Here is a 19749-nt window from a genome sequence, read left to right on the forward strand (position 1 = left end):
TCCCCCAGCAGGGCTGTGCACAGAAATACGTTTTGCTCATGTGCTGTTTTCTGTCTTGCTCGGGTATTGTCCGTGTAGTCTGTCCTCAGTAGTGATATGCATTTACAGTGAGCACGATGTGGTTTCAGTGAAAAGATGAGTTCATCAGAGGAGCTAACTGAAAGGATGCATTTTTAGGCAAACAAGTAAGAAACATCAGAGGCTCAGGAACATAGTCACAAGGAATGGCTTGACCAAAGGAACGCAGAGGGGCTCGACAAGGGTAGGAACCCAAAATGCTCCAGCTCCATCTTAGCAGCTGAGTAGGACGCCTCCCCAGAGGATCCTGGGCACATCTGCCAGCTTCCCTCTTGAACCTGCATGCATTAGGTATATATCAGCACCTTGCCTCCCTGCCACAGGACCCCCTCGGTGGAAAAGAGGGTCCTACCCTATCATGCTTTGTGTGCCGTGGTTCTCAAACTTTCAGGTGCTCCAGAGTCACCGAGAAAGCTTGTGAGAGGAAGGCTCTGAGGCCTCAAAAGACCTATTGTGTTGGGTGAGATCTTTATAGGTGAGACTTTGGCAATCTACATTTTCAATGTGATTCTGACATTAACTAAATCTTGAGAAACACCACTCTGCTGGTTCTTGCCACTGCCAGAAGGAGAAGATATTGAGAATTTTGAAGCACTGATGCACTTTGGGCCCTCACCAATCAGAATGCTGCCTGCAGCGAGCCAGCAGTAGGGCCATGTCCTGAGTGTGTGTCCACCCTGGCCAGGTGAGACTTACTGCACATGCTCACCTCCACCTGCAGGGACATTTTGGGAAGGCCAGGCTAGCCCTTTACAAAGATCAGGGCACCCAGCCCCACTGAGCAGTCTCCTTTCCTAAGATGTGGAGAGCAGACTTTTCCTGGAGGACCAACGCCAAGTATGGCCAGCAAGTCTCCTGGCCTTCCTCATTGTCCAGCGTGGGGTACTTCCTGACTCTCGCCCTTGAACTTAGCACCTCATTCCAGATTTGCGGTGTGTTCTTTGTCTCCCCTCCTCCTCAGCCTCCTTCCTGGCCATGTGTCCTTCTTCCCTGACTCCGCTGCCTAACTGCTTGGCGCAGCCCACCCTGGACATCTACTGGGGCCACATTCACTATCTAAACCCCAGGGAAGATTGGCTCAGGGTACAAGGCTGTGGCCAGTCCACAGGGAGATCTCAGATGGATATGCGTCATCTCTTTAAGTGTAAATGAGGCATGGGAGTTCACCCTGGGGTGGTGATGGGGAAAAAAAAAAACCCAAAAACCTCTGATACATCACAGCCCAGGGGCTCAACCATCTACGGGCACGTGACCTCTCCCCAGGTTCGTGGATGGTGCCTGCGTGGACACTTCTGTCCTCAGCAGGAATCTGACTAATGGATGCTGTGTCTCCAGTAAGAGCCTCAAAGGGATGCCACCCAAGCTTGTCAGGAGGGAGAAGGAGAGCTTCAATCTGCTGTTTGGGGACCTCTTGTAACAGTGTTAACAGTGTGGGCAGGACATGAGCTGGGGTTCAACAATCCAGTGACCTCCACACGCACACACACCTCAGAGTGGCCTAGAATCTTAGCTATGCATGCATCTGATTCATTTTCCATATCTGCAGTCTTGTGGTCATTGTGTTGTGACCACAGAGGGAAAAGAATCTTCTTAATCACAGGGAATCCGTTTCAAGACCCAAAATGTCAGTGACAGTGAAAGATTTAGCAGCTCTTCAATGCTTGCCCCTCACCCCATCCCCAGGCAGCTGTTCACAAAGAGGGTGATGAACCCAACTTGGCATAAAAGGAAATTACACATAATCCTGCCATTAAAAAGCCCTGTGGGCAGAGGTAGGCTCCAGAGCTCCAAAATGGAAAACAGCCTTTTGGCTTCCTGGGTTATTTCCCTTTTCTTCTTTCTTTCTTGGAAGGGCATGTTTTTAAGATCTGAAGCTTTCTGCCTTAGGAGAACCATTGCCACAGGGCTTGTTGCTTTGACAACATTGGTAACCAAAGAAAAAAACTTGAGAGAAATAAATAACTTTTTCCCTTACTCTCATGCTGGGAAAAAAAGAATTGTTTTTGGCAGTCACTCCCCTTTTTTAACCTTTAGTCATTCATTCAACCAATTTTCACTGAACACCAGCTATGCACAAAAGATTGCGCCAGGTGCTAGAGGTTCAGGCTGAATCTAAGAGACACTGCCCAACCTTGTGGGGCTCACCTGCTAAGACGGAAACAAGTAAAACAGAGAGGCAAATGGAAAGGTAAAGAAATGGGGGTTTGTGGTCAGTGCCTTGAAGGGATCTAATCAGGGGCTGAGAATCTATACGATGGGGGGCAGGAACACGGGAGGGCCTCTCCGAGGTGGTCACGGGGACGCAGAGATGTGGAAGGGTGAGCGGGGCCTGGTCACGTGATGAGTGGGGTGGGGTGGGTGGCAGGGGAAAGATGCTATCCCAGGAAGAGGGAGTAACATGTGCAAAGAGGCCCTAAGGAAGGGAAGAACTTGAAATGTTTGAGGAAACGGAAAAAGAAAGTATAGACAGAGCCTTGCCGCTGGAGCAGGTGGAGCTGAGCGTGAGCAAGGAGAGCTGGGGAGGCACACAGGCCAGCCCGTGCAGCCTCAGAGGCCGGGCGGGAGGTGGGACTGTAGTTGGAGCACAATAAACAGGTGTACGGAGAGGGGCGTGGTAATTGGACTTGTGTGTTGCTGCTGTCTGGACAGTGCACTGGGGGGGGCGGGCAGGAAAGGAGCCGGGAAACCACTTGGGGGCTACTGAAGTCCAGGGGGGTGCGTGGAAGAACAGTCAGGGCTCCCCGACTCCGCTTGAACGTTGGGGCACATGGTGTCATTTATAGAGATAGTGAAGACTGAGCGACGAGTGTAGGTTTGTTTTCAAGCAACCTGTGTGGGGGTCATTGAGCAGAACTCCATTTTGGACACGTTAAGTTAAACATCGGTACGACATCCTAGTGGAGAACCATTCATTCCACCCACGGAGATCACCGAGCAGAACACCATGTTACCCATCCCAGCAAGGGCTCCGGGCACTTTTGCCCACGGCATCTTCGTCCTGGAGTTACCCAGGAAAACACAGCATGGTCAGACGCTGGATGGGACACTTGGCTCAACATAGGGAAGAGACAGAGCAAGATTGGTCTCAGTAGTGGGGGCCGGTTAGGGTGGCCAGCAGCTGACCCAGGGCAATTCCTGGTGGTGGGGGGGGGGAACACCCCTCTCGTGCTGCAGGGGAGGGACCCTCCAGCCCCTTCCCATGGAGTCTGAAAGATTGAAAGCTGAGGGCCATTGAGTGTGAGCAAGGAGAAGTGGGGAGACACACAGGACAGCCCGTGCAGCCTTGGAGGTTCTAGGAGCAGGACAAAAGAATGGCTCATGGAGCATGAATCAGGAAGAGGAAACCCCCCAGGAGGTGGTAAGCCCTGCACAAGCGGTGTGGGCTCTTTACCTCATGTTAAGGAAGCAGTCCAGGCCCAAGGCCCATTCTTCTTCGGCCAAATGGGGTTCCACCGACCGCAGGCCTGAGACTAGCTTTCCCAACAGAGAAGTCAGGTGGACAGTGGGAGGGTGGGAGATACACACCTGGGAATTACTAGCCTAATGAGAGGACTGAAATCCACACACAGTGGTAAGAGCAGCAGTGAGGAGAGGGAAGAGACAGAAAAGAAGTGGCTCCAGACCCAAAGGGCACAGAGAGGTCAGATGGGGAGGAAGGGCACCGGAGATAGGGGGAGCCTGCGGAGGCCAGGGCCCCAGCGAACTGGAAAAGCAGGGCTTTGACTCTGGATGGAGGGCTTGGAAGGGTATTTTGCAGGCAGAATAGAGCACACTTTGCTCACCTGCTGCATTCGAGGCCTTTCCTCAGAAACCTCGAAAAAAGGATTTGAGTTGAAAGAGCTTCCTTCACTACAGTAGCCTCTTAGTAGTTACTCAGTGACTGGCTGGCTAACTCACCAAATGATCGAATGAATGAATGAACGAGGCATTATGTTTAAGAAACTGTGGACTTCCTTCCAGACTTCTATCTAGGCATATGTACGCAAGTGTTCCATAGTCAGCATCATCTGTGTATAGATCTTTAACACAAGCCGATCTTCATTAGCACTTCCTTCTAAACATAACCTTTAATGATTACGAAGCACGTCCTCCTAAGGGCTATTCTACACTTTTCTAAAAAGGATTTTATTTATTAGAGAGAGAGAGCACAAGCAGGGAAAGCGGCAGGCAGAGGGAGAGGGAGAAGCAGGCTTCCCGCTGAGCAGGGAGCCCAATGCCGGACTCCATCCCAGGACCGCGGGATCATGACCTGAGCTGAAATCAGACGCTCAACTGACTGAGCCACCCAGGTGTCCCCAGGGCTATTCGACATTTTACTGAACTATTCCTTTGTTGTGTCCAGGTTTTCATAATCATAAATAAGGCCAAGACAAGCAATCTTAAAACACTGTTCACTATGGATAATTTCAAATGCACAAAAGTAGAATAGTATAACGATCCTCACATACTCAAATATAGCAAATTCCTTATTATCTTTAAATATCTAGTCAGGGTAAAAATCCCTCCAGTTGTCTCACATGGCTCATGACCTGAGCCAAAATCGAGTCAGAGGCTTAACCGACTAAGCCACACAAGCGCCAGTCTCTTACGACTTTTTATAAAAGTCTACAGTCTCCTCCACCTCCTCCTCCCGCCCATCACCCCACCCCAATCCCTTGCAGTTTATTTATTGAAGAAAATGGTTTGTTTCCCACAGCCTTGATTTTGCTAGCTGCATCCCTGAGGGGTCATTTAGTGTGAACTTCTGATCTCTTCCTTTCTTTTTGTTCCAGTTTTATTGACATATAACTGACATCCAGCACTGTGTTAAGTTTAAAGTGTGTAGCCTAATGACCTGACCTCCATTTATCATGAAATGATGACCACCCCAAGTTTAGTTCACACCCATCCTCTCATACAGACAAGCAAAAAGAAAAGAAATGGTTTTTCCCTGGTGAAGAGAACTCTGAGGATCTACTCTCTTAACAACTTCCCTATCTACCAACCCAGCAGTGTTAGCCACAGTCCCCAAGCTGCACACCATGTCCCCAGTACTTTATAACTGGAAGTTTGGACCTTCTTGGTCTCTGAATTTCTTATAAACTGGTACCTAACTCCGGGGGCTTGATCAGATCCAAGGGAGATTTTTGTTTTGTTTGGGCCAGACAGCGGTAGACACTGCTGCCGGGAAGCCCTCCTTGTGCAGGAAGCCCTCCTTGTGCGGGCTTGTGCCCTGGGGAGCCTCACTGCTGTCCCCATGCAGACATCTCTCCAGCCTATTCCTCCAGAGGGACTGGGAGCAATTCCCCCAAGTTCTTGCCCTTTCAGAAAGTGGGTCACTGCCCCACTGGACGCCAGTTTGGTTGGACACCAACTATCTGCCTCACATCTTCTTTCCCTGAGTACGTTAAATATGCCTCCATGTCTTCTGTTGCGGCTGATTCTGCTGTTGCCATCATCAGTATGTTGGTCTTCTTGCCTGGATGCCCAAAGAATTTTTTTTCTTTTTCTTTGAAATCTAATAATCTTATTAGGATCTGCTCCAGTCCCGGCTTACAGTGGGCCAGCTTTCGCAAGGGCGGGCCGCAGCTTTTCAACAGGAAGTCTCAGTTGCTGGAGCGCGCTGCTGGCCCCGAGGAACTCTCCAGACTTTCCAGGACAAAGCCCAGTATTGAGGAGATTCTAAGGGGAGGAGGATCCAAATGGAGCCCAACGAAGGAAGGAAGTCGGTGCAAGTGAAAGAGGTGGCCCAGGGGAAAGCAGGAGAGGAGCGCAAAAGGGGCAGAGCGGAGAGATTCGGAACCACACTAAAAATAGCCACGGAAGGGCCAGGCAGACGGTCGGGAAGCCGGACCAGCCACCTAGGAAAACTTGTTTCCCCTAAATAGGGGGAACAGAAAAGGACTTTTGTCCAATCCCATGCAAACTATTATAAGGAAAAAAAGAGAATAAAAAGTCTCTATGCACAATGAGGAAATGCCAGAAGGACATGGCCAGGAAACAGATGAAGACTATTACCTAATATTTCCAAACAAGCAGAAAGAAATTAGAAAAAGATAAAAACTATGAAAGGACAGCATAAATAAAAATTAGAAAGCCTCAGCAATGAGGTGATTGGAGAAATGGAAAATCTGAAACAAGATGACAGAACACAGGAAAGGATTCGAAATAAAAGGGAAGAAAAGCAGATCGTGCGTGTAAAACATGCAGCTCAGCTCCAGGGAAATAGTAAGTGCTCACTAAACAGTAGATTAAAACAGAATTATCAGCCATGCTTTTGGTTCGGCAGCCTCTCCTCAGCTTCTGCCCTCTTTACAGCTCTGAAGTCACCCTGCCCTTAACTAAATGCCACAGCCTGGGACAGATGTGAAGGTGAGGACAACTGGACTTCAATCAGGGCACAGATGGGGAGCCAGGACTGGGCGTTGGGCCATGGAATGCCTCTAACCATTCACCAAGATAAGAAAGAGTCTGTGGGGGAGCCTGTCTAGAAATGAAAATCCTGGGCAACAAGGTCCAGACGGGGAGACAGAGCCCAGGGTCCTGGGGCACCTGTGCATTTCTCTGTTGAGCCAGTGACACCCCCCCACCCCCTACCCAGGTGCAGCCAGGCCCAGTCCCTTCCACTGGAGGCCCAGAGGGGAGAGACAACGGTGCTGTTCCCACTGGGGCCAGACTGAAAGCTACTGGTGTTCACCCTCTTTGGCTCTCTGCCCAGCACATCACGGCCTCATGGTCTGCCCACTCTCTGACTCTGCTGGTGAGTGATGTTGGGGCAGACAATGGGCAGAAACGGGAATTCCACGCTCTGTGGCATTTGGGTACGGTGTCATTCCAGACACATTCCTGGAAACCGGTCGTCTGAGAACAGAACGGATGGGTAGAGCACAACCAGGCTGTTACTGAGAAGCTGAAAAGGCTCCTTCCCCAGGGATAAGCAGCCTTTGGACGGTTCTGGGTCCTTTCATGACTAACAGAAACCATCCAACAGTCTATATAACATCCCAGCGACGAGGAGGCAGAAGCGACGCCGAGGACCCTGCCAATCCACCCACAGCAAGGCTGCTATTCTCATCAGGGGCAAAGCACCTTTCTTTCTCTGGACAGATACAGCAGGAAAGGATGGTCGCATGCCAGCAAGGAGAGACTTCCAGTTTCCTTTCCCAAGATGCTGTGGTCAAGTCAGTGAACTGACAGACTTCTCTCTTGGATAGAAAGGGCCTGTGCTCTGTGCCTTAAGACTGGGCTTAAAAAAAAAAGACCGGGCTTAAGGATTCATAACAAGCAGATGTGGCCTGAGGGTTTAAAAAAATTTTTTTTTCTAATTAGAAAATTTATTGTGGAATAGTTCATCATTCTGTGGAAGAGTACAAAAAAGTGTAAATAAAAATTGCCTGGAATCCTACCACACAGAGAGAAACCTATTTAATTTTTAAATATATAATCTCTTTCTATATATAGCTTTCTCACAGGACTGCTATGTATATGAGCAAGGAATATTTCCCTTTCCACCGTTTAGGAAATGTCTGAGAATCAAAAGAAAATCTTCCTTGGGTGCACCGGAAATGAGCACAGGAGAGCTACTGGGTGGGAACTTGGAGAGACTTCGTTTTCCCCTTCTCTGGAAACTGTGACGGACCATCTCTCCCTCTTAAAACTCCCCTGAATTGGGTTCTTAGTCAAAAGGTGTTCTTCCTGGAGTGCCTGGGTGGCTCAGTGAGTTCAGCGTCCAACTCTTGATTTCAGCTCAGGTCATGATCTTAGGGTAGTGGGACTGAGCCCCACATTGGGCTCTGTGCTGGGCGTGGAGTCTACTTGGGATTCTCTCTCTCTTTCTCCCTCTGCCCCTCCCCCTGCTTGTGCTGTAAATAAATACATAAAATCTTAAAAAAAAAAAAAAAAAAGGTGTTCTTCCCGGGTGCTGGCTGCTAAGGGCAGAGTTGCGGGGGACAGTCTGGCTTGACTCAAAGGCAGGTGGGCACATGGGGGAGTCTACCCTGTAAATTAGGGAATGGTGCCTCTGCTGGAGCATGACTGGGTGACGGACCAGCTCCTGTAGGCAGAGCTCCCCGTGAGAGTGCGGTGTGTGCCAAAGGCCCCATGGCTTGCCGAATGGTGGGTGGGCTGCAGCTCAGCGCCCTCAGCCCCCTCTCAGCTCCTGCGGCTTGGGGCAGTGGCGAGGGCAGAGTGGGCGAGGAGAAGGTGAAGTTGTCCTGCCGCGTAAAGAAAGGTTCATTTTAGAATTCGAACTCCCCTATCTGTTTTTGAAAATGCTTTCTTTTCCTAGACATCAGCGAATGCTCCAGCCAGCCTTGTCAGAATGGGGGGACCTGTGTAGAAGGCGTCACCCAGTACAAGTGCGTCTGTCCTCCGGGGAGGACTGGCAGCCGCTGTCAGCACCAGGCCCAGACAGGTACGGGGCTGCTGAGGGGCTGGGTGAGGCTCCACCGCAGGGAGAGGAGCCCCCTGGCCATGGGTCACCAAATGCAGACGCGGCAGGAGCTCAGCTCCCCACCTGGAGAGAGGGCTTTTCACCCTTGATCCCTCTGGTTATCTGGGATGGAATTTAGCCCTTCTGTGTAACCAGCATTTTGATCCTTTTTATGGAAGAAAATGCAGGTAGAGGGACTGACCCCAGTGTGAAAAGCTCCCCAGACTGGGAATTTGGCCCGAGAAGCTTCCTTGCTCCACCTTCACTTGGTCCGCATTTTCTCTGCGGTTCAACAGAATGGCTCTTCCTTTCCAATGCCCCCATCATACCCTGCCAAGTCAGTAGTTACTGATACAGGCCAAAGTACCCTCAAAGCTGGGCAACGAGACATCTGACAGGTGGGGAGCTATTTTTTTAAAAACAGATTTTATTTTTATTATTTATTTGAGAGAGAGAAAGCATGAGCGGGCAGAGGGAGAGGGAGAGCCCGATGCGGGGCTTGATCCTAGGACCCTGGGATCGTGACCTGAGCTGAAGGTAGACCGTTAACCGACTGAGCCACCCAGGCGCCCCTTGTGCTGAGCTTATTCTCCCCATCTTGAGTCCCAGTATATCCCTAGCCAGAAGGTCTAGAGGGCAGAAAGTGGCTGTTTTCACAGAGGGCAAGACAATCCAATAAGGAATCTATGAAGGTTCCCACACTATGCTGTAACCAACATTTCCTATATAAAAAAGTCAAATCCTAAAGATGTCCTCTTTGCCAGAAGTCCCTGGAGTGTCCTGCCTGGTTGTCTGGATTTCTATGTGGAATCTGGGTATGGGGAAGAGGAATTGGTGGTTAACAATAGTATCCAGAGAGTAGGACCTTTGTCAGTACTTGATATTTTTGCATCAGATGCAATCCAAGGCCAGTTTTCAATCCTGCCCCCAGAGATCTGCTGCTTAATTGTCTTGGTTCCATTCACTGAGTCAGCCTTGCTGGGAGCTTTCTCAGAATGCAGCTGCCCACCCCAGGAGCCCAGCTCCTCTCCCACCGCCCCCCCCCCGGGGGGGGCTGCTCTCTGGGGAACCAGAAACCAGAGGCAGGGCCTTCTCTCCAACTACTTACAAACAGAAAGGAACAAGAAGTGGGCCCTCTTTCAACCCGAACGAGCTGGTACTGGACCCTGAATGTTCTAAACCCTCCATGTTAGGGTTTCTGCTGTCAGGACCTTAGGCAGCTGTTTCTCAGGTCCAGGGGGCACTTTATACATAAAGTATCCCCATGACAAGAATCTCCCCAGGGAGGGGGAAGAGGGAGTGAGCAGGTGCATCTGAAGGTGGTCTCCTTGAACAGCCCAGCAAAGGCCTGGCTTCTTGCTCACCTGGTCCCCCAGCCTGGAGCCTTCCTTCCCATCTGCTCTGCCTGTGTCTGCTCTGAGGGGGAGCCTCTCTCCAAATACTTTTTTTTTTAATCCATTCACCTTTTCTTTCCCCTATTATAATAGAATATACATAACATAAAATTTACCATTTTAACCATTTTAAATGTATGGGCCAGAGGCATTAAGTACATTTACACTGTTGTGCAACCATCCACCTCCATGTTTTCACCTTGCAAAACTGAAACTCTGCCCTTGAAACAGTAATTCCCCATTTCCTCCTCTCCCAGCCTCCCGCCACAACCATTCTGCCTTCTGCTCTACGAATTTGACTACCCTAAGAACCTCACCTCCGTGGAGTCACACACTGCGTCTCCTTGGGTGTCCTCTTATGCATCATTACTTTCACCACCGATGATTCCTCTACCATCTCCCCTAACCATATGAGAACGCTAAATCCTTTGAAAATGTTCAAAAACTAATTATTTTTTTTTTCTGATTAGAAAATTGATGTTCCTGGGGCACCTGGGTGGCTCAGTCCGTTACCCTTCTGACTTCAGCTCAGATCATGATCTTAGGGTCCTGGGTTCCAGCTGCGCATCCAGCTCCCAGCTCAGAGGGGAGTCGGCTTGTCCCTCTACCCCTCCCCCTGTTCGTGCTCTCTGTCAAATAAATAAATAAAATCTTAAAGAAAAGAAAAAAAGAAAAAATTGATGTTCCTGGTTTTAAAACAAAAAGCTCCGATAATTTAGAAAAGTATAAAATTACAACAACACGGACATCGGTTAAGCGTTTACCTTCAGCTTAGCTCATGATCTCAGGATCCGGGGATTCAGCCCTGCAAGGGGCACCCTGCTCAGCGGGGAGCCTGCCTCTCCCTCTCCTCTACCCATCCCACCCCCAGTCGTGCTCTCTCTCTCAAATAAATAAAATCTTTAAAAAAAAAAACCACAACACAAAAGACTGTCCCCCCCCCCCCCAAAAAAGCAGTGTTTTAAATCCCATAGATTTAAACTCCAGGGATCACTGTTAGCCTTTTGGTGTTTGTTAAGCCTTTTGATGCCGTCCTTCTGTGTGCCTGTCGCAAGGTCCTCGGTTTCCTGCAAGGTGCCTTTCGGCTGCACTCCCCGAGCCCTTCCTGGGCGGCTGCGGGTTTCTGCTTACTTACTCGTCTTTCCTTTCCCTACTCCAGAGTGAGCTCTGAGAAGGGGCCGCGCCCCCGTCCTGGTTCTCCTTCCGGCCCCTGCCCAAGGTTGGGCGCCAGGGGCGCCAGGGCCCGGCCCTGAGGGTGTCTTCTCCCCGCAGCGGCCCCCGACGGCAGCGTGGCCGGCGACCCCGCCTTCAGCCGCGCGCCGCGCTGTGCGCAGGTGGAGCGGACGCAGCACTGCAGCTGCGAGGCGGGATTCCACCTGAGCGGCAGCGCCGCGGGCGACAGCGTCTGCCAGGGTAGGCGGGGGCTCTGTAGGGGGAGAAGGGAGCGGGAGGCGGGGGGCGGTGCCCAGGAGAAGACAGGGCTCCCACCCGCCGCCCTCCTGCTGCGGGCGCACCAGCAAGGGGGCGGGGAGCGGGCAAAGTCTCAGAAAGCCCGGCCCACTTTGCGTTTTAGGTAAGTGTCGACCTAATGGGGCCTGAGACGTAGACATCAGAGGCGATCATAAGAAATCAAGATTGTGGCAAGAGCAGCCAGGGGTGCCCAGGCTGGCCCCCATCTCAGAAGCCAGCCACGGTGACATGCAAAGCAGCACACCCATCTAGAAGAACCGCGAGCCACCCGCCCCCAATTCCAGCTGCAATCAGGGACCGGTGGCAGAGAGGAGCTCGAGTCCTTGGGCTGGTTAGGAAGGCCTCCTGCGCTGTGCAGGGCTCGGGGACTCAATTTCCTCGCCCCCTCTCCGCTTGGGTTTATGGACCCAGCCAACTTTAGCTAACCTCTCCTGATTACCAAAGTGCCTTCTGAGAACGACTCAAACCAAGCGGGCCCAAACCGGGGAATTGGCCAGTTGGTGCAAACTGCCTCATTTTACAGCAGCTGAAATGAGACCCTCTTCCTCCAACCCCAAAGATGAGGCCAGTTCAGGTGGGGCTGGGATCCAGGCCGTAGTCTCGACTGCCCGCCTGATCTGCCAGCCCCTGCAGGGTCCCCCGTTAGTCTTCAGCCTCAGACAAAGGAACCTATCTAGGGTCTATCATGTAGGATGCTCTCATCCCTCCCCTCAGCCCCCTGGGCCCTTGGCTGGGGAGGAAGGAGAGCATGCTTGCTCTCCTTCCAGGTGCTCTGCTGGGCATAGGGTTTGCCCCCCCCCCCCCAGCCCCAGCCACTTAGCCATAGTGGCCATCGCCTCCAGGAACTGAGGCACAGCCATCCTGGGTCATGGCTAGTGGCTGTCCACCACATGGCTCCTGGTCATACTGGGCACTTCTGTCCCCAGATGTGAATGAATGTGAGCTCTACGGGCAGGAGGGACGCCCCCGGCTCTGCATGCACACCTGCATCAACACCCCAGGTTCCTACCGCTGTGCCTGCCCCAGCGGGTACCGGACGCTGGCTGATGGGAAGAGCTGTGAGGGTGAGTGATACTGCTACAGAGGCAGGGAGCTGCAGGGCTCACGAGAGAGCCTGGCTGGTCCCAGACAGCGGCTCCAAGCCACTGGGGGAGAAGGAGCAGAGGAGAAGGCAGAGGGCTCTTCTTTGGGCTCAAGTAGAATGTGAGAGAAGATGTGGCTCCCCAGTGACGTCCTAAGCTCTGCTGCAAGGGTCAGAGGAGTGGGTAACCTGGGACTGGAGAAGAAGATACCTCCATCCATCCATCCATCCATCTCTCCAACCATCCATCCCTCCCTGCTCCCATCCCTCCCTTCCTCCATCCCTCCGTTCATCATCCCTCTATCCATCCACCAATCCCTCCGACCAACCATCCTTCCCTCCCCCCTCCTCCCCCACCTCCATCCCGTAAGTATTCAAGAAGGCCCAGGTAGGACTGTGCAGATTGGGAAGAAACAGCCTCCAGCTGGGGGGAAGGCAGCAGCAGAGACTTCATACAAAGGAGAGTGAGGACATCTGCATTTGGGTTGGGGTGAGGCTGAGGAGAAAGGTTTTCTGGAAGACTTGACTCTTAAAGGGCCGGATAAATAGCCATTGAGGGGAGACTCCAGGGCCCTTAGGCTGAGGAGGAGGCAGGTCTCAGAGAAGCGTTGTGACCTGGGACCAGTCACACTCCTGTGCTTCTGGCACCTCTGTAACCTGTCTACCCAGTGGGAGGGCAGCTCCCCAGCATGGTTCTGCAGCACTTCCACAAGGTCTGGATTTCAAATAGTGAAGGATGACAGGGTTTCCCGTTTGAAAAATAAGTACTGGGTATTTAGAAAGCTCACCACATTCCAGCGCCTATCCGGGTTCTTCATGTGGTCCTGTGACAGAAGGGACATCAGGTGATCTTCACTCTTCCTGGGTGTCCCTTATTTCAGATGTCGATGAGTGTGTGAGCCCGCAACTCGTGTGTCCCCAGGGGACCATGTGCATCAACACCGGTGGAGGCTTCCAGTGCGTCAGCCCGGAGTGCCCCGAGGGCAGCGGCAACGTGAGCTATGTGAAGACCTCTCCATTGTGAGTATAGCCAGGGCACCCAGGCCGGGCACCTACGTCCCTCACCCAGGCCTCCCAGGGGGGCTGGGCCAGATTCAGAGGTTCTTAGGAGAAGATACAGTTAGATCCAAGGAAAAATGGAAGGCAGGGAGCTGGGAGTTTGGCTTCTCTGAGCTTCCATTTCCCTTTGGTGGTCGCATTTAATTCACTGCTTGCTGCTATGTGCAGTAGGAACCCAGTTTGCCCTGAAAGGAGTTAATGTTCCAAGTGTTCCCCTGCTGCCCTGGAGGATGATGGGATTATAGTCACGCTCGTGCGTGGTGATGTTACCAGGAGGCAGGTACATATTACAGATTTGGAAGAGGATCATTTTGTCATGTTCACATGGCTAATAACTGGTCGGTTCCAGTCACAGGGCATGTCCCGTACACTTTGCATTATATTGATAGGCCTTTCCACTGGTTTAGGAGGTTTGATTTCCCGTAACCTCAGCACGTAATGGTTTGTTGTTGTTTTCAAAAGGTGGGAGACAGGCCTTTCAGGAGAAGAACGACAACTATCACAAAGCACATGTACTTTCTTCTGAAAAAGAGATCACAAGCATCTTAGCATTGTCTTTAGAATGAATTAACTTCTCAAGCTCATATACCTGAATTGCTTTTTTGGGCTATAGCAGAATAGAAGCATCAATAAAGTCAGCTGGCACTCAAGAGGGGAGGTTATTTACTGAGACCGAAGGCACCAGGATCTTCCTCCGAAGTCACTCAGTGAAGGGACTGTATGTCATAGCCTCTGGGGACATGCCTGATTATTAGCCAGATGCAATATTCAACCTACATAACTGTGATTATATGAGTCATGAAATATGCTGAATTGTATCTGTGTGTTGGATAAGGTAGAGAAATATCAGAAGCACTTCCACAAGATCCTGATTCCAAATGGTTAAGAAAGACAGGGTTTCCTTTTTAAGAATAAATGCAGGGTGGTTGCAAAGTTCACCTCGTGTTGAGCACCGCATTCCAGGGTGTTGCCAGCTACCTGCTGGGGTCCCATCATTACAGAGAGAGGTCCTGGCACGGGCAGAAGGGGCACCTGGTTTATCTTCCTGGCTTTATTTGTCTGTAAAGACTCTAGTAACAGCATGTATAAATGTACGTGTACGTGCGTACATATACAAGCGGGTCAGGGGAGCACCTCTTCCCTGGCCACACCTGCCATCCACCACCCTCACCTGCAGCTCTGAGCCTCTGTGCTGAGGGACTGGTGGCTGGGAAAGGGCACTCTGGAGGCCTCTGCAGGAAGGCAGTGGGGCAGACAAGCCAGGTCAGAGCAGCCCCTCGCGAGTCTCCCCAAGGCTGACTCCGTCCACTTTTGCCTCTCTGTTCCAGCCAGTGTGAGCGAAACCCCTGCCCCATGGACAGCCGACCCTGCCGCCACTTGCCCAAGACCATCTCCTTCCATTACCTTTCCCTGCCCTCCAACCTGAAGACGCCCATCACGCTCTTCCGCATGGCCACAGCCTCAGCCCCCGGCCGACCTGGACCCAACAGCCTGCGCTTTGGGATCGTGGGTGGGAACAGCCGGGGCCACTTTGTGATGCAGCGCTCAGACCGGCAGACAGGGGAGCTGATCCTTGTCCAGACCCTGGAGGGGCCTCAGACACTAGAGGTGGATGTCGACATGTCGGAATACCTGGACCGCTCCTTCCAAGCCAACCACGTGTCCAAGGTCACCATCTTTGTGTCCCCTTATGACTTCTAAGGCAGCCAGGGGGCGGGGTTACCTGCGCTGAGGAGATCTGGGCTCATTTAGCTTCCTCGGAGATCTGGCTGTGGGCCCTGACTGTGACAGTTCTCTCTCCCCAGCCTGCCTTGTCCTTGCCCACCCGCCCGCCTGCCCGCGCCCCCAGGTTTCTAGGGCAATGCTGCACACTCTTCTGGGGGGTGGCAGAGAAGGGCAGCTACAGGACCCAGACTGCCACCCAGACAGATGCCAACATGTTGCCATCATGTTGTTTTTTGGTTTTTTTCCCTGCTTTAAGCTCTTCCCGTAGATTATGCACTTTCTCAAGTCTTTACAGGGAAATGGGCAGTTTTTCAAAATGCTGACTGAATGGCATTGTGAGTGTGAACTAGCCGGGGAGGGAAAAGCTTATTGTCAGTCCTCTGTATGGTTATAGTCAAGCCTTGTTATGAAGCGTCTAGCATGCTGAGGGCCAATCATGCCCTGCTCATGTGGCATAGGGAGTGGGTCTCCTGCCACAGCCTGTCACCGTGTTCTTGTGTGCATTCCCTTCTGTGACATGCCTGCCAGCCTTCTCATCAGAAAGGCACGGCAGGGCCTGGAACCCCCACACAGATTCTTCTAGACCAAGGAACCAACATTAAAGCCTAAGTTCTGCCTGAATGAATTCCCCTTTGAGAAATCGTATCTCAGAACATAACCTGGTCTCGAAACTGAAGAAATAAAGTGTGTTGCTCCTCCACGCCCACCTGGCCTGTACCTGCACATGAGTTAGCCCAGTGCCTTCTAGGAAGGGATACCTGGCTCTCTTCCAATCAAGGCTGGACCCACTGGGTTAAATGCACAAGAAAGAAACCATGGAGGTGACCTTGGGATTGTGCCACCAATAGAAAGTTGGCTTGGCCAAATGGGAGATTGGTAAGGCCACATCTGGCTGTGGCGAGCTTAAGAAAATGCTTGAATTTTCATTGATTCCAGGGCCTCCTACTCCTGATGTAGGAGCCAAGGGGCAGTGCCCTCCCGGTGACTGAAGAAGGCAAGCACTGGCTGGGGCATGGGGTGGGGTGCTGGAGACTGTTCACGTTAAAACTTAAGAGCCAGCTGAACTGGGAGGAGACTTCAGTATCCAAATACATGCTAATTTAGGTGCGATTTCATCAGACATTTTACTTTTAAATTCCTCGTATTTGCCTTGGTTTGAGATGGGGCCAGGAGAAGTGTGTTGCCCGTTCAGTGATCAAGCCATATACCGAGATGGTTTCTAGGAAAAACCTATTCTTGTCTTATTTTGTCAAAGAGTGAGACACAGTCAAGAGCTGGTTTTGACATGTTTCTTCTCCGCTGGCTCAGCGGCAGTCTCTCCAACAACAGAACGAGGGTCTGCAAATCTGCCCTAGTGGGTTGTTACAAGATTGTATTCAAACTATTAGCCACAGCCTTGCATTTTCAAATGGTGGTGTGACTTGGGTTAGAAGCCTGCGTGCCATCCAGTCCCCTGTGCAGAATGCCAGGGAGGGCAGTCCAAGGGCATGGCCATGACCCTGAAAGTACAGTGTCATAGTGATGCATTCCTCCTTCCTGCTGGGAGCAGGACTGGTTCCAAGGGGCAAGCCTCTCACCTCCCAGCAGGCGAGGAGTGACTTGGGGAGCTACAGAGTACGTACGTGTCCCACCTAGACTGGTGTATGATGATGACTGGGGTGCCACACAGGCCCAGCCTAAGCCAGTGGTTTACATCACCCAGACCTGCCATCATCAAAGCTGCTTCCCATTTATGAAATCCCACATCCAGCCCCATCCCCGCAGCACCAATATATGAATGCCTGGCGGCTTGTGACCCCCTCTTGTGGATGATGCCTGGGCCCTTCCTCCCTGGGCAATACCTTATCTCTGCACTCTCTCCTAGCTAGGAGTTGCACCCCTTTCAGGTAAGAGAGCTTCCTATCATTGGCAGGGGGCTTGTAAAACTTGTTGTCATGCATAGTTGCAAACATGTACGGAAGTAGAACAGCATGGTGAACCCCACGTCCAAACCACCAGCCTCAACAATTAACACACAGCCAACCTTCCCCCACCTCTTCTCTCACCCTCCCCCATGATGATTCTGAAGCAGATCCTGGACATCATATCATCTCATCAGTAAATATTTCAACACAAGGACTTTTGAAAAAGCTTAACCTCCATACCAATCACACTTAAAAAATTAGCAATAATTCCTTAATACCTTCAACTATTCAGTCATTGTTCAAACTTCTGAGTGGCTCAGGAGTTTTTGTTTGAGTTAGGTCCATGCTCTGTAATTCATGGACATGCCTCTTGAGTCTCCTTTAAATGTAGCATCGGCTTTCAGCCATTAGCACATACTGGAATCACCTGGAGGCCTGTTAGAAATCAGTACTGGATGGTGTGTCCTGTAGAATTTCTCACAGCCTGGGTCTTCCCAGGTACATCTCTGCAGTGTCTTTTCACATGTTCCTCTGTCCTATTTCTTATACATTAGTAGTTGTATGGAGAGAGTTAGTCAGAGTCTTCTGGTACTTCTGGTGGGAGCCATATAATCTCTAGTTGCCTCTCTTCTGATGGTAGCAGCCATTCATGATTATTGCTAGACCCGTAACTTCTTTAGGGGTTGCAAATGATATTCTAGTGCTGTTGTTTCTTTGTTTGTTAGCCGGCACACTTTATAAAGAGAAACTTACTTCTATCAGTTATTCTTTTGGTTACCCTGAGGATTGGTTTGTAGAGGAAGAGCATAAATTCTTGACTTTTTCCCCTTCCTCAGTTTCCAAGGTAGTTTTCTGGAATCTTTCCAAGCTGTCCAGTGAGAGCTGTTTTCTTTTCTTTGAGTACATAATGAACTCATGATTTAAACATATTTCATGTGTGTTTCAATGCATTGCAGTTGTTATCTTTTACCGTTACTCAAATTATCCTATCTTTGGCTCTTGGGAACTGCGTTAAGTTGGCTGATTCCTTTAGACATGACCCTAGTGGTCTTTGATATTTCGTAATTATCTTGTATGACAAGATGTTTCAAGCTCATCTTGTGTATTTTATGACCCAGCCCTGAAGTTACCCAGTGATTCCCGAGGATCCCTGGTTCCTCTTAGTGGGGAATAATAATTAGAGACCAAAATCTGGGTGCTAAGAGTGCTCATTGGTAGTGGTTTGGTCACTGTTTCTTGGTGTTAGTGGACAGAACTAGGAAATATGTACTATGAGTTTTGGGGTGTTTTTTTTAACTACATGCATTTATAATGGTACTTCCAATTCAACTCAGGACTACAGGGTTTTAAATGTAACCTTACTGATTTTACATCTGCTCTTTACTTGTTCTAAAAACCTCTTTCTCAAGATTACCAAAATAATTACATATTGTTTTCAATCCTGAGAATAACCATGCCCAAACTATCATAAAATATAATTACTGAAAACAGTTAAAATTTTCTTTTGCAATTCTTTTTGTCCTTCGGGTTTTTGCCATTAGGAATGTTCAGTCAAATTACCATTTTAAAATAACTTGGAATAGTGGTTATGTTCCAAACTTGAATCAGGGTTATGGTTATTCACTTTATTTTGCTTAAATTTTTAGAGATTGGTTTTTTCACTTCAATTTTTTTATAATTATGTAAACTATTTACATGGCTCCAAAGTCAACTCCACGAAATGAGCTACATTCAGAGAGATCTTTATTCTGACCCAGTCCCCTCCACCTGTTTCCTCCTCCTGCCTTAGATAAATTTTTTTCCATTTCACCCTTCCACTAAACATGTGTGTGTGTGTATATATATATATGCATATATATACACACACATATATATGTATATATATGCATACACACACACACACACACACACACACACATATATATACACTTTCCTTGGTCTTGCTTTTTTTCCTGTAACAATGTATTGAATATCATTTCATAGAACCGGATAGAATGTTTTCCTATTAAACGCTCCATTATGAGGTCATAATACCATTGTTTATTCAACCAGTCACCCCTGATTGACATTTGGGTTGTTTCCAATCCTTTGCTATTAAAAGTATTGCAGCAATGTGCATTTGTCTTTTTGTATTTGCGCGTTTGTCTCTCTGAGGTCAATTTTTTCTTCCTTAAGCCTTACACTACTTTCTTTCTGCAACAGTATATGGGAGTTCCTATTCCTGAATCAAAGAAGGCCCCAGTGGTGTCCGTAGTTCTCACATCTGAGCACCCACCAGACCCTCCTTTGGAAAGACAGAGAGGCCTGAATGTAGGGTTGTTCCACAACTAGCCCCCTGCCTGTCCTGGACTCCTAGCTGTCAACAGCTACCAGGAAGAGATGAGAGACCAGCCAGGTGGATCACTGACTCATGAGAGATGGAAAGTGAGCTAAGTGTTTGGATAACTTTTAAAAGTCGTATTTTTTTAAATGTAGCATCTCCAATACTAGCAAACAAAAAGGAAAATAAGCCTAGGACAAAATATCACTGCAGAGTCACAGGAAACTTGACAGGTTTACTGGGAATCCAGCGTGTGCCCCAAGGACAGTCATGAAGAAGCCAGACCAGAATGGGTCACTTGCCACCAG

The 19749-nt window shown here is 50.0% G+C and overlaps 1 protein-coding gene across 1 annotated transcript in view; it reads left to right on the plus strand.

Annotated features, from left to right (window-relative positions):
- Window positions 1–19279, plus strand: part of FBLN7 (fibulin 7) — a 48025-nt gene extending 28746 nt beyond the window's left edge. Inside the window, exons 4-8 of the mRNA XM_073897396.1 lie at window positions 8345–8470; window positions 11155–11295; window positions 12279–12416; window positions 13315–13453; window positions 14821–19279. Of these exons, the coding sequence (XP_073753497.1) occupies window positions 8345–8470; window positions 11155–11295; window positions 12279–12416; window positions 13315–13453; window positions 14821–15193 (917 nt within the window). The 3' untranslated portion in view covers window positions 15194–19279. The remainder of the gene's footprint in view (window positions 1–8344; window positions 8471–11154; window positions 11296–12278; window positions 12417–13314; window positions 13454–14820) is intronic.
- The last annotated feature ends 470 nt before the right edge of the window (window positions 19280–19749 follow it).

This window comes from Callorhinus ursinus, unplaced genomic scaffold (genome assembly GCF_003265705.2).
Source record: "Callorhinus ursinus isolate GAN/ISIS: 27379988/994484 unplaced genomic scaffold, GSC_fseal_2.0 scaffold10, whole genome shotgun sequence".
Lineage (NCBI taxonomy): Eukaryota > Metazoa > Chordata > Mammalia > Carnivora > Otariidae > Callorhinus > Callorhinus ursinus.